This window comes from Chrysemys picta, chromosome 1, assembly GCF_011386835.1.
Source record: "Chrysemys picta bellii isolate R12L10 chromosome 1, ASM1138683v2, whole genome shotgun sequence".
Classification (NCBI taxonomy): Eukaryota; Metazoa; Chordata; order Testudines; family Emydidae; genus Chrysemys; species Chrysemys picta.
Genome location: NC_088791.1, coordinates 338,075,289 through 338,100,166, shown reverse-complemented (window position 1 = coordinate 338,100,166; position 24,878 = coordinate 338,075,289). Strand labels below are relative to the sequence as shown.

The 24,878-nt window shown below is 46.9% G+C and overlaps 1 protein-coding gene across 4 annotated transcripts in view; it reads right to left on the bottom strand.

Annotated features, from left to right (window-relative positions):
• The window catches only part of GAB2 (GRB2 associated binding protein 2), a 205,020-nt gene extending 180,376 nt beyond the window's left edge, over positions 1–24,644 (bottom strand). For 2 of the 4 annotated variants that reach the window (XR_010601206.1, XM_065595918.1), the window contains exon 1: positions 24,220–24,642. Coding sequence is in view for 3 of the 4 variants with exons in the window: in XM_065595918.1 (XP_065451990.1) it covers positions 24,220–24,291 (72 nt within the window). In the remaining variant the exon portion in view is untranslated. Of the gene's footprint in view, positions 1–24,219 lie in introns of all 4 variants that reach the window. The other 2 variants (XM_065595935.1, XM_065595923.1) reach the window with 2 other exon arrangements.
• Between the last annotated feature and the right edge of the window lie 234 nt (positions 24,645–24,878).

Below are 24,878 nucleotides of genomic sequence, written 5' to 3'. Positions count from 1 at the left end.
GCAGAATTGGTCGCCCCATCTCAAAAAAGATATACTGGAATTGGAAAAGGTTCAGAAAAGGCAACAAAAATGATTAAGGGTATGGAATGGCTGCCTTATGAAGATAGATTAATAAGACTGGGACTTTTCAGATTGAAAAATAGATGACTAAGGGGGGATATGATTGAGATCTATAAAATCATGACTGGTGTGGACAAAGTAAATAAGGAAGTGTTATTTACTCTTTCTCATAACACAAGTACTAGGGGTCACCAAATGAAAGTAATAGGCAGCAGGTTTAAAACAAACAAAAGCAAGTATTTTTTCACGCAATGCACAGTCAACCTGTGGAACTCCTTGCCAGAGGATGTTGTGAAGGCCAAGACTATAACAGGGTTCAAAAAAAGAACTAGATAAGTTCATGGGGGATAAGGTCCATCGCTAGCCATTAGCCAGGATGGGCAGGGATGGTGTCCCTAGCCTCTGTTTGCCAGAAGCTGGGAATGGGCGACAAGGAACGGATCACTTGATGATTACCTGTTCTGTTCATTCGCTCTGGGGCACCTGGCATTGGCTATTGTGGGAAGACAGGATACTGGGCTAGATAGACCTTTGGTCTGACCCAGTATGGCTGTTCTTATGTTCTTGGTTTGGGGTCCTCTCAAATGGGGGGCCTGGAGCAAACTGCCCCTCCCCCCACCTCCTGGGCATCCCTGCTAACATGCCAGAAGTTATTTAAAGGCAGCAAGTCAAATTTACATTCAGGAAGTGATAGCAGCAGCTTTGCAACAGATGTGGACCTGAGACACAAGAGTTTGGTTCAGGTCCAAACTTTCCAGACATTTGGTGGGTGTTTGGAGTTGGAACAGCGGTTGTTGTTTCATCCACTAAAGAAATAGGATTTAACCTTGAAGACCAAACTCAGATCATAAAGTTCAGGGGCATTTGCATGTTGCCTTTTGGTTCAAAACTCTCTATTTAATAGTGGTAGGATAAAAATGTATGGGTATCTCATGTTACATCAGCACCACCACTAGGGATAGGTCAACCAATAAAGCACAAAACCACCTGAAACACAAATCAAAGCCTTTTTGAGGTTTAAATAAGTTCTGTTGGCTGCTTTTCTATCATTATTTTTCATTTACAAATGCTTCAGTGGTCTAGGAAATGCCCCAATTCTGTGAGAGAGGCTGTTAGAACAGTAATTGCAACCCAGCAGGAAATAATAGAAATCTCATAGGAGAGGTATTTCCATGAGAGCTGCTCAGTTTTGGGTAGGCTGGATAAGCTTCCAAACATGTATTATCATTTGTATTTCAGAGACCCTGTAAAGAAGCCCCATTGTGCTAGGTGCTGTGCAGACACATAGCAAGAGACAGTCCTTTCACGGTCGAAGGGTGGTAGGGGAAAACAGAGGCACAGAAAGGCAAAGTGACTTGCTCAAGGCCACATCAGTGTCAGAACCAGGAGTAGAATCCAGGTTTCCTGACTCCCAGGCAGCTGCCCTGAAAACTAGCCCATGCCACCTCTTATAATGAGTATGTTTGACCTCAGACTCCAGGTTTTCTGTTGGTCACCCCTGTCACGTTATTGACTTGAACTGGGACCGTATAGAACATGGCTGCAACTAAGGTCCTGTAGTGGCACCAAATCTTGTATAAAGGGGTCAAATGAGGTGTCGAAGACAAGGTTGTGGTTTGCTAGTTATGATTATGCTGTCTATATGTGTGTAGCAATTTTGTAGTTGAAGTTATGAATATTGGCTCTATACTGTCTGTATTTCAAACTTATGCCATGCTTCTGGGTGACATCCCAGACAAGTTGGTGTTAGCTCTGCCTAGCCTGCTTGATGGGCCATTAAGGACCATCAGCTATACAACTGACCCATTGAGAGAAGGCAGATACACCTTGTAACTCAGCAAAGTATGCAGGGACTTGCCCATGTGACTCCAGACTCCATTTTGCTGTAATTTTCCACAATAAGAACAAAGAGGTGTTCTTACACCTGGAAAAGACTATAAAAGGCTGATGCTTCATCTTGTCTTCAATCCTGCTTCTTACCTCTGGAGGGACTTTGCTACAAATGGAAGCTCTACACAAAGGACTGATGACCCATCCCAGCTGTGGATGTACTCGAGACTTGATTTGAACCTGCAGTTTATTCTATCACTGCTACAAGCCTGAACCAAGAACTTTGCCATGACTATATGTAATTGATTCAATTTAACCAATTCTAGCTCTCATCTATATCTTTTTCCTTTTGTGAATAAACTTTTAGATTCTAAAGAATTGGCAACAGTGTGATTTTTCGGTAAGATCTGATTTGGATATTGATCTGGGTCTGGGGCTTGGTCCTTTGGGATCGGGAGAACCTTTTTTCTTTTATTGGGGTATTGGTTTTCATAACCATCTGTCCCCATAACGAGTGGCACTGGTGGTGATACTGGGAAACTGGAGTGTCTAAGGGAATTGCTTGTGTGACTTGTGGTTAGCCAGTGGGGTGAGACCAAAGTCCTCTTTGTCTGGCTGGTTTGGTTTGCCTTAGAGGTGGAAGAACCCCAGCCTTGGGCTGTAACTGCCCTGTTTTAAGCAATTTGTCCTGAATTGGCACTCTCAGTTGGGTCCCACCAGAACCAGCATCGTTACAGCCCCTCACTAAATTAACAAGCGACCAGGTGTGTTGTGGCACCAGACACCCACATGATTTGTGTGCTGTGAGGAATGAAGCTGCCAACATTAAGTAATACTCATGTAAAGGGCTTTGGGAGAAGAGCCTGTGTTATTATAGATATGTACAGTGCCTGACCCAATAAGGCCCCTCTGGGCATTACTGCAATATCAATAACAATCATAGAAATGTAGGACTGGAAGGGGCCTCAATGGGTCATCTAGTCTAGGCCCCTGCACTGAGGCAGGACTAAGTATTGTCTACCATGGCTGACCGGTCTTTGTCTAACCTGCTCTTAAAAACCTCCAAACCTCCAATGACAGAAATTCCACAATCTCTCTATGTAACTTGTTCCAGTACTGTATTTAACTACCTTGACAGTTAGGAAGTTTTTGCTAATGTCTACCCTAAATTGCCTTTGATGCAATTTAAAAACCATTGCTTCTTGTCCTATCCTCAGTGGATAAGGAGAAAAATTTATTACCTTCCTCTTTATAACAACCTCTTATGTACTTGAAGATGGTTATCAGCCCCTCCCCCCCACTCATTCTTCTCTTCTCCAGTCAAGGTATGTTTTTTCCAATGGGTGCATCCAAGATAAGGGTATTACACTTACCATCAAGTACACATCATCTTGGAACACCTAAGGGCAAATGGGTGAATGAGTCCCAATCCATATTGCTATACTGGATTGATCAGCCAATCTCATTCCTTCCTTTGTAATGCCCATTTTATAAAGGCAAAACAATGCGCATCCCATAACTTACTCCATCACACTCTTAATGGCAGGACTTAACATCTATTAGAATCCTTAGTCACAATGGAAATGTATTGACAACCACAAACCTACAGTAAATTACCTTAACAGCCTCGAACGGTTGCTCTAATGGCCAAAACATCGTCGTCAACTACCAAGCTACCATTCAAATATATTCATCCCTATTCTAGTGTTCTGGATATCCCTGCACTGAAACAGAGCGGCAGCAGATTTACTTTTGTTATGCAGCTAAATTGAGGCTTCTGCTGTCTCAAGCAAAACACACATGCAGCGCAGCACGCGAAATCTTGGACTGGCCCCCCCTCCGCTGACATGCCCCATGTGGCAGCAGCCCATCACCAGCACTATACTGAGCACTCTGGTGCCAGCTGCTCCGCTTTCCCCCTCCTTTCCCATGTATGATGGACTTTCCAGTCATCATATTTTCCTCTTTGGCAACCAGACTGAAATCTTTAAACACACACACTAGGCCAAATTCATTCCTGGCACTACCCCCCTTGACTTCAGTGAAGCTACACTAGGGTGAATTTGGCTCATAAAACTTTAACTTTTTCCGATACAGGACCGCAGGATGGATCATTCCAGGACAGACATTAGAAGGATTGGATGAAGGTTAGGCTTGTGGCTAAGGCAATGAACGAAACTTGAAGAAATCTGGGGTTACATTCCTGGCTATGTTATAAACTTCCTGGGCAAGTCATTCAATCTCCCTATGCCTCAGTTCACCAGCTGTAAAATGAGGATAAGAAGTTGTTATCAATGGCAGAAGCTCTCCTTGAAAGGAATGGGGCAGGTCAACACCTCTCAGAGGTATCGTAGCAGGTTTTCTGCAGATGGCACTGCTTCCGTTTATGCTTCGTTCACATTTTTGAAGTTCTCTCTGCAACCATAAGTGCTAGAAACATAATATTTTCTTTAAATGAGAGGTCAGTTTTTGGATCACCATCCTGCAGCAAGAGGGGCCCAGATAATAACTACCTAACCTTGGTAGGTATTTGTACAATGCTATGGTGACAGGAATACCTAGGTAGAGAGATGACTATTAATGACACATGTAGCTGGAGAAGGAGGACAGAGAGAAACAGTAAAAAAAAATCCAGTCTTTGCTGTAACGCTTTGTATAGAGGGTGGTGTGGGAGGGGAAACAGAGACAGAGGACTAGCCATCCCATTTACTAGTCATAACAAATGAAGCCAAGGGATATGCTAAGGTCTCTCAATCAATGCATTTAAAAGATGTGATATCATTGGACTTTTTGGTTTGTTTAAATAGACAACTCCGGAGATTATCAGAGAAAGGCTGAAGAGAAATAATAGGGGTAGAGTTTGGGGCTGGGAAGCTGAGATCATTGACTCAGAATAGGAAAACATCATGTTATGGTAAATGGCTAGGGAGAGAAAAATGTAGCAGGATTAAATAGTGGCTAGGTGTGCACATTAAATAACAGAGTCATATCATACAGGGATGGGAACTCAGGATCCCACTGCAAGGGGAGGGTAAGAAGGGACAACAGTGTAAAGGGAGAGCATTAGGATCTTCTTAGCATTATTACTTAAGTGCTGAACAGGTGCTTGCCCTGCGTAGTAGTTTGCATGCAAAGGAGACAATCTTGCCACACATGCGAGAAGTCACTTTCCTGTAGATGCGTGTGGAGGAGGGGGAGAGAGAAAGGAGGAGTATAGCAAGGGGAGAAATGCCTAATTTCTAGCTGCCAAATCAGGATAGTTATTCTCTGGTGGATTCTGGAATCCAGCCTGATCAGGGCGTCCCAATCAGGAGCTGTATTTCTCTTTGCTAATTAAATACTTGCTGAGGATGAAAGACAGCGTTATCGGGCAATGGGGCAATCTTTTATGAGAATAGCCTGAGGAGCCAACTTACTACACTGGGAAAGAGGGGTTAGAAACATGCTGGCTTTTGGGCCTTGGTTTCCCCATTCCCATGCGCATGCTCTCCCAGACACATACAGGGTGGATTAGAGGGTGAAAGGCAAACGTCTGACATAAAGGGTCAGTAATGTAGGTGAGGCTGACAAAGCTCTGTAGGGTGATCAATGCGCCCCGCTCAGAGGGAGAGTAATCAGTTATTTCATTTAGTGTTTTGTTATATAAATACACACACACCTCTTGGGGAAGGGAGGGAGGGGAAAAACACACAAAAAGCCCCTCCTCTGTCTTTTGGCCCTGCCCCTGCACTCTGACCAAAGGCAGAATCCAGTCTGGTTTGAAATCAAAAGTCAATGCTGTTGAAGAGGCATAATGTAAAGTAGAAAGTCATAAGCCTGTTGCACTTAGGTTTTCCTTTCCAGGAAAGTTCCTGCAAGAGGGCAGACCCATTGCTCAATCAACCTCACTGGGCACTTTACTATTAACCTCGTGAGCAAGCACAGAATGGGCCTGTTTAGATATGAGGCAAAGAGAAAACCAGGTCTTTGGTAACAAGTTTGTGACATCAGCAGCATTGATGGCTGCAACCCTGCCATCACCATCCTTGGCTGGGAGTTTGTCAATTCATAAACGTGGCTGCTGATTACTTGCATGGGAGACTTCCAGGGTGGTACTTTACAAAGGATCCTGCAGTACTAGTGATCCAACAGATAGTGCTCTTTCTTTTGAGAGTGTTGGACCAACATCCTGGCATGCTAAGGAGCACTGAGACATCTTTTGGGCAAAACTGACATTCTGGTCACATGTGGCCATTAAAGATCCCATGGTTAGAGCTGGTCAGAGAATGAATTTCCTTCCCCCATCCCACACCCTCACAGAAAATTTCAGCTTTTCAGTGAAAAATTAATAAATAACAACCCCCCCCCCAATTTCTGTCTGAAACCTGAAAATTTAAATTCAGAAATGCTGCCATGGTGCTTCATGGGATTTGTAGTTTGAGTGACTCATCCCCCTTATTCTCTTTTGTGGGGTAGGCTACCTGGCTGGACTACTTCTTCCTCCCTTCTTGTTGAGCCACCAAAGTGCATCATGGGAGCTGTAGTATGGCTGGGAACCCAGACCCTAGAGAGTGGGAGCATGAGGCCTCCAAACTACGACTCCCGTGAGACAGTGTGACAGCATTTCTGAATCAGCATTTTTTGGTTTATCAAGGAAAGTGTAAATTTTCCTGTGAAAACAGATACTTTCTGTGAAAAATCTCATTTAGCCACAAAGCCAATTTTCTGTAGACAGACAGTTTTGACAGAAAAATTTTGACCAGCCATACCTATAGTATTGTTTGTGTGTGTAAAGGTGGTGAGTAAACTCTGGTGGCCTGTCTGAATTGCAGTTGAGTTGGAGTTGGTGGCGGAACACCAAGGAGGAGATGGGAGCGTATAAACTTCCCAGCAATTGAACATGAGATGTGTCAAACTGCTTATCTCTCTCAGCCTCAGCTAGGGTTGCCAACTTTGGTTGGATGAAATCCTGGAGGTTTCATCACCTGACTTTATATTTAATGAAAAAGATTATTTTTTAATTCCAGGAGACTCCAGGACAATCCTGGGGGGTTGGCAACCCTAGGCATCCAGGAGAGCCTGGTCCTGCAGTTAGTGGGAGTTCTGGAGACACAGAAAAATGCAAGGACAGACTTTACAGCTTTTCATTACAAGGGCTAAATCTCTAGGGACTCCAATTCTGGGTGGTGCTGAATCAGTCAAATCCCGTTAGGAGTTGAGGGTGCTTATCACCTCACAGGAATGGTCCCAAGTTAGCTTTCTTAACTACTGTGAGTTTAAAAAGGGCTATGGATGAAGCACGACTGAAATCTACTCCCTGAGGAAGGAAGGAAGGAAGGAAGGAAGGATGTCACATGGGCTCAGTGAAAATATTCCATACATCTTTACAAGTTAGCCATGAACTATATGACATTCCAAGTGGCCCCATAAACATCCTATTTATAACATTTCTTTTTTAAAAGTGTTTTCATCCTGCTTCCCTCACCTCTCCTGTCTGACTGTGGCACAGGACATCACATCATCTAACTACTAGCTGGGTTCTGGTTTCCACATGTCCAGACTTCAAAATATGGTAGCAAGTCAGCAGCCATGTAGGACTATTATGGTTGCCACTGCATAGCAGCCACTCAGAACTCCATGGTGGCAACAGGGATCAAACCCAGCTTTTCCTGATCCAACAGCACACAACCAAATCACTTCAGTAAAAGGAAACTAGCTGCCGGCAGTACAGAGGCTATGACCCACAGCTGAACAGTTCTGATTCTGTCCAGTAGAGGGCAGTAGTTTACATGCCAAAAACTACCTCCTTGTATTTACAATAGTGTTGTAGGTCCTCAAAACACTGTACAGAAATGTTTATTTTTAGGAATGAATTCATTGTTCATGCTAGGTCATATTCACAACTGACAATAGATTAATCATGTTATATTAAAGTCATTGTGTGTGAAACAGGTTTGTTTTATTTAATAAGATAAATGGATACGTATACAATAGAAGCCACATCATGAAGTCTCTTTTTATATACCAAAGAACAGAATGAGACTGCAGCTGCAGTTGCAAACAACCTTCCTCTAAGTTCAGCTCCATCTTCAAATCCCACTGCTGCTGCAGGGTCTTCCAGCCCTGGACCCTCATACATCAGACCTTATTTGTACCAGCTGGCTGCACTGAATGTTTGATTCTCAACCAACATATTTTCTATGTTTGATGCACATGGGCTTGGGCCTGCAAACCCTCACCCAAGCTGACTTCAAGGAGACCCATTCATATGAGCAAAAATTCGTAACTGGCCCCCATCAGTCAGTGTGATGCACATGGGCTGCACCCATCCAGAGCCCCACTGACTTCAGGGAGGTCTTCACTTTGACATAAGCACATAGCAACTGCCAGACTGGATCAGACCCATGGTCCAAGAAACGCCCACAGTAGGCAGAAGATCTCATCCTAATCTCTACTAGTGAGAGATGTGGGGTTAAACCCCCAAGACATGAAGGTTCATCTCCCTTCCCATCCTTGGGTTTTTGTTTCTTGGTTACAATCAGTTATTCCAGCTTTGGATATTCTTGTTATCCGCATACCATGTCTAAACCTGCTTTGAATCTTGCTAAGTTTTTGGCCTCCACTTTATCCTATGGCAGTGAGTTTCAAAAACTAATTACACGGTTTGCAAGAAAATGTTTTCTTATCAGTTTTGAATTTGCCACCTTTCAATTTCACGGAATATCCCTTTGTTCTTGCGTAATGAGACCAGAAGTTCCTGATCTACCTTCTCTAAACCATTCATTAATTTAGGTACTTTTATCATGTCTCCTCCTTTCTAAGGAAAACCATCCCAATCCTTTCAATCTCTCTTCCCAGGAATGTTTTCCCATGCGCCTAATCATTCTTGTGCCCCTTCTCCAAAAAAACTGGTGTTAAGGATCCACCCCCTGTGACGGGTTGGATCACAGAAACCCCCTTGGGAGCTGCCACCTGATGTACCAAGACTACTTCTATTCCTGTTTTCCCTGCCAGCTCAGGACTCCAGCACCCTGTCTTGCTGAGCCAGACACTCCCGTCTGCTCCAACACTGACCCAGGATCTGAATCGCTTGCCCCAAAGCTGCAAGTTTACCTGAAAACAGCTCACAGACATGTGCTTGTCTTTAGCACTCAGATGTCCAACTCCCAATGGGATCTAAACCCAAATAAATCCGTTTTACCCTGCATAAAACTCATAAATTGTTCGCCCTCTATAACACTGATAGAGAGATATGCACAGTTGTTTGCTCCCCCAGGTATTAATACATACTCTGAGTAAATTACTAAATAAAAAGTGATTTTATTAAACACAGACAGTAGGATTTAAGTGGTTCCAAGTAGTAACAGACAGAACAAAGTAAGTCACCAAGCAAAATAAAATAAAATGCGCAAATCAATGTCTAATCAAACTGAATACAGATAATCTCACCCTCAGAGATGCTTCAGTAAGTTTTTTCTCAGACTGGACACCTTCCAGGCCTGGGCACAATTATTTCCCCTGGTACAGCTCTTGTTGCAGCTCAGATGGTAGCTTAGGGGATTCTTCATGATGGCTCCTCTCTCCCCTTTGTTCTATTCCACCCTTTTATATATCTTTTGCATAAGGCGGGAACCCTTTGTCCCTCTGGGTTTCCACCCCCCCTCACTGAAAAAGCACCAGGTTAAAGATGGATTCCAGTTCAGGTGACATGATCACATGTCACTGCAAGACTTCATTACCCACTTGCCAGCACACACATATACAGGAAGACTCACAGGTAAAACACAGCCATCTGCAGACAATGGTCCTGGATAATGGGAGTCATCAAGATTCCAAACCATCATTAGTGGCCCACACTTTACATAATTACAATAGGCCCTCAGAGTTATATTTTATATTTCTAGTTTTAGATACAAGAGTGGTACATTTATACAAATAGGATGATCACACTCAGTAGATTATAAGCTTTATAATGATACCTTACAAGAGACCTTTTGCATGAAGCATATCCCAGTTACGTTATATCCACTTATTACCATATTTTTCTAAAACTATCCCAGTTACATTATATTCACTTATTATCATGTTTTTATAAAACCATATAGACTGCACAACGTCACACCCCCACATACCACACTGATGGCAAGGAGCTTTTCTTCCAACAACATGATCTGTAAGTACAGCTGTGCACACTGTCTTTGCTACACAAATAAGCCCCAGACCATTGGAATCAATGTAAGCCCTTCCATTGACTTTGATGGGCTTTAGATCAGGCCCTGAATACCACCACACCACACACATTTGAGCTGTAAGCAGGGTTGTCTTTCACAGCGAGGCAATGCCAGTTGGTTCCAAGGTCTACAATGCAGCCACATATACCTGTATTCAAAGTCAGCCCTTACATTTCACTGTTTGTGCTTGTTCAAACCTCCCCACCCCCCCGGCTCATAAGGATTCTACAAACTTCAACCCTACCAGTCAGAGTGCACCCAGCGTCTGCATGTGTGCTGATAGCTCTGGGTACTATAATGCTGCACTGGAGGTGGTGACTAAGTTCAGCTGCCAACTTCACTTCTCTATATCCTGACATCACGGCTCTGATCCCTGACCCGTTGAACAATGGACAGTTCTATGCAGCGTGGTCGCACGTTCTTCCCACTGGAATCTCAGCTCTGACGTTATGTGCAGTGAAGAGTATGCGAGGAACATGGAGGGGGGGAAAAAAAGACATCTGGCCCTCAAATCATTGATTCTTCTTAAATCAAAGCAAATGATATATTCCTATAGGCTTTCCATATGGATAGAGCTATTTACGGACCGTACGAGACAGCTGACAAATGCCAGAGAGCTGCAAGCTGTATGTGATATTGACAGAATGAAGGCAGTTAATCTATTTTCCATTGGCAATGAGCATGTATAATTAATATTATGTATGCCCCACACTGTGCTAGATATCGTTCCTAAACACGGAGTATGCAACCAGTGTGGGAGGTTTATGTAGCCACAGACACACAGGATAGCTGATGGAGTCACATGGTAGAAAGGGCTGAGCAGCATGAATTTGGGAGGCACTCCATACCTGGGAACAGTCCACAACTGCAGGGAACCTTCCCTTCCCAATTGGGCACATCGCCCATCTAGTGGGAACTGTGGAGTTTTCAGCAATTTGGAAAAACAGGTGGCTCAACAAGAACTTAGGACAAGATTTTCAAAAGTGACTAATGATTATTATATTATTAATCATGGTTATTACCGTAGGGTTCTGTAGTCTGGACACTGAAAAGCACAGAGATGCAGGCAGTCCCTGCCCTAACAATCTTACAGTCTAAATAATGGCTGACTTGATTTTTTAGGGGCCCAAGTGGAGACACCTTAAAAGGGGCCTCATTTTCAGAGAGTGTCTTCCCAAAGACCCACTAGACACTTCGGAAAGGTTTGGCCTGGAGCCTTAATTTAGGCAGCCATTGTTTAAATCTTGGTTCTGGTTTTTAGCCCTGCAGTATTTAAAGCCACGGCAATTTTATTTGTAGGAAACCTATCACTAGCCCAGGAGTAAATCTTCCCATCCTGGGCCTTAGATGGGAGTAATTCTGGGTGAGAAATTCCACATTTTGGACAGAGAAATTCATTTCTAGGCACTAGTGTAATAAAAGCAAAGAACCACCAGACTGATACAAAGATTCCCTGATGCTCCCAGGTTCTCCAGTGAAATCACACACCAGCTGAATACCCTGAAGAAAGGAGATAATAAATATAAAAAAGGGCAGCTCCAGAAACAAAATCCCCCATGGATTGCTACTCACGGAGAAACAGGCATCCTTGTCCAGCCTAGACAGCAAGATGTGCATTTACACAGTTCCTGCTTAAAGGGCATGTCTTTTCCACTCCACCTCAAAAAATGCAGCTGAAAGGTAACATATAGCCGCTTGCTTTGGAGAGCGTCTTTGACAAGAGGAAGACTGTAAGATCTCTGGGGCAGGGGCTGTCTTTTAACTTTGTGCTGCCCTGATACAAATTATTACTATGATCTATGGCCTGTGTCATGCAGGAGTCAGACTGGATGATCTAATGGTCCTTCTTGGCCTTAAATTATTATTGTTCATCAGTTTTAAAGAGCTATTCCTCCCCCTATACCTACCCACTTAATTATAAGAGGAAGGTAAGAAAGCGACCATTACACCAATGACCACTTCTATCTGGCTTTTCATGCTTCTGCCCAGTGGCAGACTGGCTACTTTTTACAGTTATAATGACAATTGGGATCTAATTTCATTTTGTAGCAAGATGATCAGAGTTATTTATTATGCTCTCCAGACAAAGTCCTGCTCAGATTTAATAAATAAATGAGAGAGAGCAACCATGCACGTCCCTTTCATGCAAATAAAGAGATCTGGAACATTTTACATCAACCTTTTCAGGGCTCTGACTCAAAAAGCTTTTGCATAAATGCATCCAGCCCCAACGTGATATTAACATAATGGTGCACAATGGCGGTTTGGAAATAAGCTGATTTCCAGTGCTGACAAGCCATCAGCTGGGACGGGAGGCTGTAAAAGCTAATCTCCCAAATTGCCCTCGGCCTATTTTAATTCTGCTATCTTGTAAGTATTGCTTGGTGTTTGGAAAAAGTTACTGTAATGGTTATTGATTTAGTTAGACACTGATATGCAGTGGAAGAAGAATAGGGTGTTTCTTTAATAAATCTATTTTTATTAAATTAATAAGAGGCTTGGGGAAGTGTGGTCTAGGTTATAGAGCACAGGACTGCTAGTTAGGAGATCTGGGCAGTATTTCCAGCAGGGCCGCCCACTGGGGGGGCAAGTGGGGCAATTTGCCCCAGGCCCTGGGCCCCGCAGGGGCCCTCACAAGAATGTCGGCGGCTCTCCCCCGCCTCCGCCTTCCCCCATCCCCCGGCGACTCAGCGCGCCGCGTCCAGGAGCGGCCCTGGACAGCGATGCAGCGGCGTGGCTCCGGCGGGGCCTGATCTCCTACCGCTCAGAGCTGCGTGGTAAGGGGGCGGGGCGGCAAGCTCCAGCGGGCCGAGCGGCAGGAGCTCCTGGACACGACTCGCTGAGGCTCTGGGAGGCGGGGGTAAGTGGCATGGTAAGCCCCTCTGAGCCGGGCACCCCCCCAGCCCTGACCCCCAGCTCCGAGCCCAGCCCCTCTGAGCCGGTCACCCTCTGACCCCCAGCTCTGAGCCCAGCCCCTCTGAGCCGGGCACCCCCCGACCTCCCCCAGCCCTGACCCCCAGCTCTGAGCCCAGCCCCTCTGAGCCAGGCATGCCCCTGATCCCATCCCCCCACAGCCCTGACCCCCAGTTCCAAGCCCAGCCCCTTTGAACCGGGCATCTCCTGACCCCATCCCCCCACAGCCCTGACCCCCAGCTTTGAGCCCAGCCCCTCTGAGCCAGGCATCCCCTGACCCCCAGCTCTGAGCCCAGCCCCTCTGAACCGAACACCCCCCAACCCCATCCCCCACCAGCCCTGACCCCCAGCTCTGAGCCCAGCCCCTCTGAGCCGGACACCCCCTGACCCCATCCCCCCACAGCCCTGACCCCCAGCTCTGAGCCCAGCCCCTCTGAACATACCATTAAAGCACTTAATGTTTTTAAATAATGTATTTCATGTATTTTCAAATTATTAAAAATTAATTTTTAAATGTATTTCACTGGTTATTTTGTACATTTCCAAATACATGTTACTATAGTATTGCAACTTTTTTTATGGAAGGGGACCCCGAAATTGCTTTGCCCCAGGCCCCCTGAATCCTCTGGGCGGCCCTGATTTCCAGTTCTGTCACGGACCTCTGGGTGACCTTGAGCATGAAGGTCACTTCCTCTGACTGTGTGTCTATTTCCCCTCATAGCCCCTGTCTTGTCTATTCAGGTGAGCACTATGGGGCAGGGACTGTCTCTTACTATCTATTTGTACAGCACCTAGCACAATGGGGCACTGATCTCTGCTGGGGCCCCTAGGTGATACAGTAAGGTTACAGTAGTGTCCATGATGTGGAGGGTATGAACATTCATGGATGGTCCCTGCTCTGAGATGCTTATAAACTGAAGACAGACAGAGCTTATGGGAAGCAGAACATAAGGGGCAGTTTATATACAAGCCAGTTACATGCATGCACTGTCAGGGCTGCCCAGAGGATTCAGAGGGCCTGGGGTCTTCGGCGACAGGGGATCCCCGCCGCCGAGTTGCTGCCAAAGACCCGGCACTTCGGTGGCAGGTCCCGGAGTGGAAGGACCCCCCCCCCCCCCCCCGCCGCAGGTCTTCAGGGCACTTCGGCGGCGGGTCCCGGAGCGCAAGGACCCCCCGCCAATGAACTGCCACCGAAGACCCGGAGCGGAAGAAGCTTCGGGGGCCCGGGCCCCGCGAGAGTTTTCCGGGGCCCCGGAGCAAGTGAAGGACCCTGCTCCAGGGGCCCTGAAAAACTCTCGTGGGGGCCCCTGTGGGGCTTGGGGCAAATTGCCCCACTTGCCCCCCCCCTCTGGGCGGCCCTGTGCACTGTATGTATCATGCAGGAGTGGGTCTTTGAGAGGGACTGAAATATGAATAGATAGGAGCCTTGCAGATGAGCCCAGGGAGGTGGAAACATGCATCCTGGTGGTGAGGGGGAATATGTAGAAGACAACACAGATGTGGTTCAGTGGTTGGGGACCAGCCTAAGACTTGAAGGGACTTGGGCTCCATTCCCTGTTCTACCACAGCATCTTTGGCAGATCACTTAGTCTCTCTGCGCCTCAGTTCCCCATCTATAAAAAGGGGTTTATCAGCACTGCTCTATATCACAGGGGTATTGTGAGGATAAATCCACTGAAGCTTATGAGGTTGCTCAGACCCCATGGTAATGAGGCCACGGACATACACCATTGAGAGGTAACTGTGCAAGAAGCTGACAGACAGGTGGACACACAGCTGTGGGTCTGGGTGGCAAGCAAAGCTTACAGGTTGACGGGACTTCATTTATAAACACGACTGAGATCAGCAAAGGCTGCAGAACGGGCTCTTAGTTTGCAGCTTCATATGAGGAAATAACAACAGACTGTATTTATATGACGCCTCTCCACCAAGTGATAGTCAAGGTGCATCACACGATACAGCAATTAAAATCCCATAAAATTACAAAGCCAAAGCCCGGTGCTGTGTAATATTCACTAGCACGTTTCTAATGCTTGTTTTAACCCCTTCTCGGCTGACGTCTTGGGGACAGCGGGTATATGCCATGGCAGGGGCAGGAGGGATGAGGTGGAATGGGTGGGTATCTAGTATCATAGCAAGCACAGTTAGGAGGAAGAGTGCCAGGGTCAGGGTAATTGTAGAAGGAAAGAGCTGTGTGTCCTAGTACACAAAGCAGGGACCTAGGAGTTAGATTCTTAGATTCCAAGGCCAGAAGGGACCATTGTGATCATCTAGCCCAGTGGTTCTTAACCTGGGGTGCACGCACCCCCTGGGGGTGGGAGACGCCCTTTCTGGGGGTGCGAGACATGCCAGATTTTTTTAGAAGATAAATAATTGAAAACACAAATTAAGCACAGGCACTTAAGTACAACTACTTTGTTTAATCAAACCTATGTATTTATTAACATTCTACATTTTTAATGATTACTGTAATATACAAATAAAAAAATATTTAGGTGTAAAGAACTGACCTACTTCAACGATTTTTTAAGGGGTGCGAGAACATATTTTGAGAACTAAAGGGGTGCAGGCTACAGTAAAGTTTAAGAACCACTGATCTAGCCTATCCTCCTGTGTAACAGAGGCCAGAGAACTTCCCCAAAATAACTCCTAAAGCAGATCTTTTAAGAAAGACATCCAGTATTGATTTAAAATTTGTCAGTGACGGAGAATCCATCACGACCATTGTTCCAATGGTTAATTACTTGCACTTGTAAACATTTTTGCCTTATTTCCAGTCTAAATTTGTCTAGCTTCAACTTCCAGCCACTGGCTTTCTCTGCTCATATTGAAGAGCTCACAAATAAATATTTGTTCCCCGTATAGGTACTTAGAAACTGTAATCAAATCACCCCTTAACCTTGTCTTTGTTAAACTAAAATGGATTGAGTTCTTTGATTCGATCACTATAAGGAATGTTCTTTCTCTGAACTCTTTCCAATTTTTCCGTCATCTTTCTAAGAATACAGCTGTGCAAATAATAGCTTTTTCAGTTCTCTGGCAATTCCAACAAATTAAAAAAAAAAATCATTTCAGGTCAAACAAAATGTTTTATTCTGACACCATTGAAATAGTTCATTTCCAATTCTGACCATTTTAAAAAGAGAATTTTGAAACAAAATTTGTATCAAACTAAAAAAAAAAAAATGAAACATTTTGAAAATGTCAAAATACAACATTTAATTTTTTTATTTTTTTCCCCAACTGAAACAATTTGGTGAAACGGACATGAATTTGCAAAACATTTTGGTGTCACCAAATCTGCATTTTTTGCTCAAAAAAGTTTTTTATCCAAAAAATGTCACCTGGCTTAAGTTAGGACTCAATACCACCACTGCTGCAGTGTGTGTTCTTGAGAAAGTCGTACACCTCTCTGTCAAATGGGGAGAATGGTGCTTACCCACCTTTAGAAAATGCTTTGAGATCTCTGGATGCAATGACTTAGTAGTATTGGTTTCAGAGTAGCAGCCGTGTTAGTCTGTATCCACAAAAAGAACAGGAGTACTTGTGGCATCTTAGAGATATATATACACATACAGAGAACATGAAAAGGTGGGAGTTGTTCTACCAACTCTAAGAAATTAGCCTCTTTAGAGTTGGTAGGAAACTCCCACCTTTTCATGTTCCCTGTATGTGTATATATATATCTCCTCACTATATGTTCCATTCTATGCATCCGATGAAGTGGGCTGTAGCCCACGAAGGCTAATGCTCAAATAAATTGGTTAGTCGCTAAGGTGCCACAAGTATTCCTGTTCTTTTTAGTAGTATTGGTTACTTTTATTAAAGGGGGATTTAAATGACCAGCAGGACTTCAGAAAGGAAGGATGGCCTTGTGTTGAAGACAGTGTAGACTGCTGGCACCCAGGAGATCCAAGTTCAATTCCCTGCTCTGCCACAGACAACCCTATGTGACCTTGGTCAAGTCAGTTGATGTCTCTGTGCCTCACAGGCAGTAATAAGCAACAAAGAGTCCTGTGGCACTTTATAGACTAACAGACGTATTGGAGCATAAGCTTTCGTGGGTGAATACCCACTTCGTCAGACGCATGTAATGCTTCTTTTGTCTTTTATCTATTGTGTCCATTAGATTGTAAGCTCTCCAAGGCAGGGACAGTCTGTCACAGTGTGTTTCTACAGCACCTTGCACTGTGGACCCCCAATCCTGACAGCCCCCCGTATGCCAGTAATACAAATAAATAATTCGTAATATTTGCTCTGCATCTAAGTCACTAATATCTGCTTTGGTCCAGTAAACAGCATTGCATCACCCACTGCATGTGATATTTGTTTGTGAAAGGCCATTTAATATCACTTCTGGTCTCTTCCAAAGAAAAATTAATCCAGCTTCCTGTTATACTTTCCTTAAGTGCTGTTTGTCTTTCTAAGTTCAACTTACATTTTGCCATCATCAATCTTTTATGTCCACAGTGGACTTTGCCAGGGACATGGGCCAGTCCTGATGTCATGATGCAGGCTTGATAGAGAGAGAAAAATTCTTTCAAGCAACGTTACCAATGCCAAAGCATGAGGCAAATACATATTGTGTAAATTCAGCCAATATAACTCCTGGTCTCCAAGGATGGGGAGTTATAGATGTAAATTCCAGTGCAACGAAATAAGACTATAACCCTAAGTCAAATATAATGGCTGGCTATAAAAGAGGCCTCAGTATTTTTATGACCAACAAGTAGAAGAAGGAGGGAGCAGAACAGCCAGTTGTAGTGCATCACATTGTCTGGCCAGTTTGGGAATCACATCTCCATACAGCATTGCATCATTGGTGTGGTGCAGCACAGACACTATAAGGAACACTCCTCTGCTGGTGGAGGAGTTGTGTTTGCTGACACAACTTTTCCAGCTCTAACACAGGATTATAAAGGTATGTTCCTCTTTCCTCTGGAACATCAAGTGCTGGCTGCTGCTGGAAGCACTTGATGGATCAGAATTCTGATCCCAACCATACGTTCATAAGGGGCAATTTGGATATAGAAGTGCAAATTCACAGCTGACATAGGAGACACTCAGTCAACGTCAATGGTGTTGGAATCTCTTCCACCAGGGATGAGTTTGGCCAACAATGTCTGTGGTGCCCTACACGGGGCCTGAGGACTTCATACATGTCGTAGGGTGACCAGACAGCAAACGTGAAAAATTGGGACAGGGGGTGGGGGGTAATAGGAGCCTATATAAGAAAAAGATCCAAAAATCGGGACTGTCCCTATAAAACCGGGACATCTGGTCACCTTATACATGTGTTTAAATGGCCACCAGTCAGGTCACATGTTGGCAAGAATCCACCAAGGTCTCTCTCAAGTGCCTTTGCTATTCCCCTCCATGCAGACTACAACCTCTAACACTCTCTAATTTCATGAGCAGCCATTAAGACGCCAAGCCCTGAAACAATGTATATTTTGCTAGATGCCCATTTCTTGGTGTTGCGCTGCACAGTTAGGGGCAGGGGAGGTTTCTCCCCAAGTGCATAGCTCTATGCAAGCAGGTGCCTTCCCCAGCCTACTCCGAAACATAGTCCAAAACTGCAGAGTCTCAACTCACCGCTTTCCTTAACAATAACATCAAGTTCAGCTAGTGTTCTTCCCAGGCATGGCTGCTCCCCAGTTTCTTACCACAGTGCTGCTCAGCCCACACCCTAGATCTTCTCTTCAGGGAGCCACTCCCACCTCTCTTATACCCAGGTGAAAATAAATGAGCCACCTGCCTCAATGAGTCAACAGAACCCGCTTAACCCTTTCCTAGCAGGATCAACCTCTGCTAACAGGTTGCAGTGACTCAGGAAAACCTTGCCAGCCTGTTACCTTCCCATTTATCTCATGTGCTTGCATCAGGAAGGAAGAACAGGACCTTTTGTTACTGGAGATCTGGTGAGACTCTGTGCCCCGGTGCAGAAGTGACCTGTGATGCACTTTTTACATACTGAAGGTCTGATTCGTCTCCCATTTACACCAGTGCAAGTCCACTGAATTGAACTGAGCTACGCTGGTGCAAGACCAGTGACAGGGGAGACTCAAGCCCCTTACTTTTGTTTAAAACAGACAGCTTAGCCAACCAGCACAGATAGTAACACTGCAGTGTGAAGATAAGCAGGGTGGAGTGGAATGGTTTGATTGGAGGATAAGAGAGAGTTTACTCCCAGAATTAAACAGCAACACAGTAACTTTAGGAGTGGCTAAGTGCTCTTCTATAATTGCATACTGTATCTTCACTCCCTCTGACCTGAAATTGTTAGGATTCTTACCATTATGATATCAACCCCAGCTGAGATCAGATCCCAATTGTGCTAAACGCTGTATAAACACATAGTAAGGCACAGTCCCTCCCCAAAGAGCTAATAGCCTAAATAGGCAAGACGAAAAATGGAAGACAGGAATTGTAACTTCTGATCCTGATTTTCATACAGCACCTTTTGTGCAAAGGGCTCTCAAAGCACTTTACAAAGAAACAACACACAAAGGATCAAATCCCCCGCTGCTGAAATGCAGCTGCCTCTCAAGTGAAACAGCAACTTCTGGACTATCGGGCAGGATGTGAAGAGGCAGATCATTACCCCTCTGAATCTGGAGGGAGGTTATGAAATTGTACAAGGTGAAATTTGGATAGGTCCCTGGGTTTAGCACCCGCCCCCTTACTGAGGGTGCCACAGAATCTAGAGAGATCAGGATCTTTGTTTGGCACCACTTTCCACAAGGCAACACCAGGCCTCCCAACTGCACTTCAGCAACACGCCCCTACCCAGACACCCAGGGAAGGGACACGCTTCTAGGGGGTTTCTAATCATGTTGGACAATAAAAATAAAGTAACGTTATGGAAAAGTTTGTTGTGTTAATACAGTCAAATCCTGAATCAGCCAAATCCCAGCTAATGACAACTCATGGTCAGAGAGGTCCTCCTGGGATTTGAATCTTGAGAGCAAGTCATGGCAGTAATAGAGGGAACAATGCAGCTAATTCAATAGGGGGCGCTCTTCCCTCTCAATCAGTACAGAAGCCAATGTGGTGGGAGGACCTCTGTTGCTGGGGCTGTTGTCTTCCTGAGGAGATGGAAAACTGAGGTCCTCACTGCTTGTTTTCATTACAGAGCCCACAGCACATTGTACAAGAATAGAGGTGTTCGCCTCGGATTCCTGACCACACTGGCGCTCTCCTCCTTCCATGTGAGGAACTCGAGTATGCATGATTGGGCTACACCTTTCAGACCCCTTGTCAGGTAGGTATGGTAAACATTATCGCCACCATTTCACCAGGTTGGAAAACGGAGGCATAAAAAAAAAAAAAAAGCGAAGGCCAATGTTTTCCAAGCCAGTCATTGACTTTTGGGCACTTGTCTGGAAACACAGAGGCCCAGACCCACAAAAGTATGGAAGCACCTAACGCCCATGAATTTCAATGAGAGTTAGGCACCTAAATACCTTTGAGGATCTGGGCATGAAGATCTGGATTTCAGTCGGGGGGGTGAGTGCTCAGGGCTTTCAAGATGGGCACCCAAGAGTGGCAAAACAGTGGCCACTTTTGCCAATTGTGGCCAAAGTGACTCTCTACACAACACAGAGTGAGCCAATGTGAGAGACTGGACTAAAATCCACATCCAACTTCCAGTCCCAGGAACATGGTATCCCCTTGAGTGACATTTGTTTATAGCGTCCTTCGTCACATCACATCTTTAACACATTGAGAAGCATTGCTGTGCAATGTTAAAAGCTAAGACATTTCACCCCAGAGATGGCTGCATTTCCAAGGGAGGATAAGGTGTTTTCTAAAACATATGTGGTTTGCAAAGTGCTGTGGGATCTTGCTGGATGAAAGGCGCCCTTATATGCACAAATCTTTATTGTTAGCCTCCAGCATTTCACACCCTCGTGCACAGCATTTAAAAGATTTACTCGGCTCTTGCTGGAATGCCGGAGCACAAGGGCTAAGTGAGTGCTCTTTCATTGGACAGTTAATGACATTTGATGAGTTAAAGGCACTGGTGACTCAGTGTTGGCAATTTATATTTGTAGGAGGACGGTGCTTTGCTCCATTAACCTAAAGGCAGCCTCCATTGCTCATTACATAAAACGAATCTGTCCAGCTGCTCGAAAGCCTAAATAAATACATTGTGTTTTAAGGGTTTGGTCTTTTAAAGAAGTCTAATGTAACAAAATCCAATTGTTTAAATATATTAAGACTAAAGTAACATGCCTAGTGGTTAGAGAATGGGACTGGGAATCGGGGGCACTGGATTTGTTCAGTGGCTTTGGGCAAATCACACTGTCTCTGGTTGATCCTGACATACTGCAGTGACACGCATGGCACAGGAACCTAAATAGATCTAATCTCACCCCCAGTATAAGCAGATGCAGCACCTCTGAAATCTATGGAGCTGCGCCCATTCACTGCTTGGCTAATTTTAAGTCATTCCCTCAGTTCCCCCTTCTGTAAAATGGGACTAATAATATCTGCCTATTTTCATATCTTTGCTATGATGCTTAAGCAATTAAAGGAGCTGCAGCTCAAGGTAAGTCCCAGTGACACCCATGGTCCTTTATGTTTGCCAGGTGAAAGCAATGAGAACCTAGGGAATAGTTTTGCTGATGCAGCCCAAGCCAGACTAGAGTCTACTTTGCTCTCCCAAAACTGCGCTGGCTCTGAAGGGCTAAAAGCCAGTGGACACTTATTTTTGTCACTACAGTCAGCAGATCTTACTCTGAATTCACCCAGGGAGTGGGTCTGCTGAGTCAGAAGATAGCAGCTTCACACACCCACTGTTCAGACCCATGCGATGACACACCGTTACACTAGTGCCGTCCGGAGACATCTTCAGAGGGAGAGCACAAAGCAATGGGATTTATTTTAATAAGTCCAGAATGTGGCATAGCTGCTGTTCAGATTCTTTACAACTTACAGGAACTGTTTGATCTCAACGACTAATGATAGCACTTCGATAGCCCTTTACATCTTCAAAGCCTTTGGCGAACGTTAAATAATTAACGCTAATGACAAGGGGGAGCTTAGGAAATAAAACCAGTTCTACCAAGATATAATATCGCTGCACTTCAGGGCAAAGGTGTTCAGAGCTGTTCTTAAAAAGAAAGATAAGGGAGAGTTTAAAGGATGCCGCTCTTTGCACAGACACAGGAGTGAATGGTAATGAAGAGATAGGGTATGTCTACACTGCAAAAAAAAAGGTGTGTTCTTAACTCGGGTTAAAATAGTAGTGAAGACATGGCAAGTCTGCTTTTAACTCGGGTTTAGCATTGGCTTTAACTGGAGCTGCTAACCCAAGCTGCCTTGTCTTCACTATTTTACTCTAAATTAGCTAGCATGTGTTAACTAACTGGAGTTAAGAACAGGTTTTCTCCTGTGTAGACGACACACACGTGTAGCAGGAGACAGGAGACAGTGAACATTGGAAGAAGAAAGTTAAACTGGACTCAGCCATTCACTGTGAAGTATCTAAACTAACTCTTGTCCCTTTGGCTGGTGTGTTCCTTTCCTATGGCTGCTTCCTCACCAAGGGATAAATCCCAGCCTCCCAGAGAAGACAGGATGGAAATGTAACCCTCCCGTCCTTCAGTCCTCCTTGGTTCCAGTGGTGGACTCGAGAAGGGTGAGTCTCTGGTAATGCTTGAAGGGTTGGAAGGATCTTCGCTTGGAAGCAAACACTTGCAGAGGGTATAGTCATTCTGGCAGGTGTAAAGACACTAATGTGCCTAAATACCTTCGAGAATCTGGGCCTGAGCTCAGATGGTTTCCTTGTGTAAGGCACAGAAACACCAAGCACCTTCCCTGGGGGCGGGGCACTGTTTTGAGTCTCTTTAACCAGTCAGGGCATCCTGGTGGACAACATAATAATCTGCAGCACTTGGTGTGGGCCAAGTTCTCTGCTGGCGTAATTCCACTGACTTCCATGGAGTAACACCAGCAGAGAATTTGGCTCTGTCCCAGGACCCCATCGGAGGGTCTGTAGCTATGGCGCTGCGCTCTGCAGTGTGGTTAGGGGGTGGGGGCTCCCCTGGCCTGCAGAAGACGTGGGAAGAGCCAAGGGATCTACATCTATAGTCCTTATTATATAGTCATTGCTCCCTCTGCCCCCAAGGAGGGGGGGTTCCCAGCTGCTCTAAATCCTCCTTTGTCCGGGACTCCCCAGGGGCACAGCCCCCTTGGGGAAGGGGGAACACTAGCCCCCAAATGGACACTCCAGCTCACTCTGCTCTCAGAGCCCCATCCGCCTCCCACCCCTGCTGCCTGCATCCCTCCTAGCAAAGCCTGGGGCGCGATCCTCGTCTGGCATGAAGCCGCCTGCCAGAGCAGGGCTCCCTTGACCTGAAAGGCGCTGCCCCGACTGACACCAGCTGAGCAGCTGCTGCCCTGGGACTGGAGCCCTGGGACTGGAGCCCCGGGCTTGGGCTTTGTCTCAGCGGGGCTCCTGGCTCCGTCCACGTGGCTTTCTGCAGCCCCCGGGCCCCGCTTGCAGGCTTCCCAACGAACGGGCACCGGCCCCAGCATCACCCTCCTGGCCCCGGGCACTGCTCCAGCCACTCCCGCCCCGCCGCCCGCAGATCGCCGCCGGCCCCGAGAGACCTGCGAATGTGTCCCAGGACCGGCCTCCACCTGGTCTGTGCCTAGCCCCAGCCCACGCCCCGCCCCTGCAGCTCCAGTGCCCGCACCGCCCGCCCGCCCGCCCCCGGGCGGCAGCACGCACCGCAGATCAACTCCCTGCCGCCTGCATGGGCGTTTGCAGCCAGGAGCCAGCGCCGCGCCCGGGGCGGCAGGTGCGGGGACGCGGCGAGGGAGGCTCCTCGCCTGCCGGGAGCCGAGTATCCGCGGTGCGGGACTGCGCGGGTCAGTCCAGCTAAGCGGTACCGGCACCGACTCCGTCCCGTGGGCTGGGGCGGGACTGCCCGGCTCCGCTGCGGGGTCCCGCCCTGCTCGGGGCTGAGCATCCCACTGCCGTGGGTCAGCCCCAGGCTGGCCCAGGCTCCCCGCACCCCGCCAGGCGCCTCTCCCTGCCAAGCCCGGAGCTCCTGGGGGTCACCGCGGTGCCCGGCGCCAGCGACGCCCCGCATCCGAGCCCTCCCCCTGGGTCGGCTCCCAGCTGAGCGCCCTGCCCCGGCCGGGGCACCCCCAGCCCGGCACCCCCCGCTCCCGGGCAGCCCGGGCTACTCACGTATCGTCTCAACTTCTTCTCCGGGGGCGACTTGCGCAGCCAGCCGGCGCACACCACTTCGCCGCCGCTCATCCCGGGCTGCCCCGCCGGCTCTCCGCGGCGCCGGCCGCATGCACCCGGGCAGCTCCCGCCTCGCTACGCGCCCAGCCCGTCCTCCGCGGAGCAACTCCCCGGGCGCCGCGCCGCGCCGCGCCGCCGGGGCCGCCTGGAGCGCCGGGGTCAGTCGGGCGCGGCTCAGCCGGAGCCTGCCCTGGGCCGGGTGGCAGCAGCCAGCGCCTCCGCCCCAGCGTCGCTCGCTGCGCGCCAGGGACTCCTTGTCTTATCCAGAGATCCTCGGTCGGAGCCTGGGCTGGCTCCGCTGGGCTGACACACGCACCCTTTCAAACCCCGCCAGCTGTTCGGAGCTGGGAAGCAGGAAACCGCCTCTTGCGCCCCACACACCACGCCTCCCTCCCGCCCGCCCCGCCAGCCTGTTTGCAAAGATACCAGACTGGCTGGGTCGCAGCTTCAGCTTCCAAGGCAAGGTCAGCGAGGGGATGCTCAGACACGGGTGGGGCTGGGTTTCAGCCCCCGCCCCCTCCCCGGCCCGCAGCGATTTTGACACGGCTCCCTGCGGTAGAGGGATTCCCGGTCCGACAGTAACAAGAGTACCACTAACC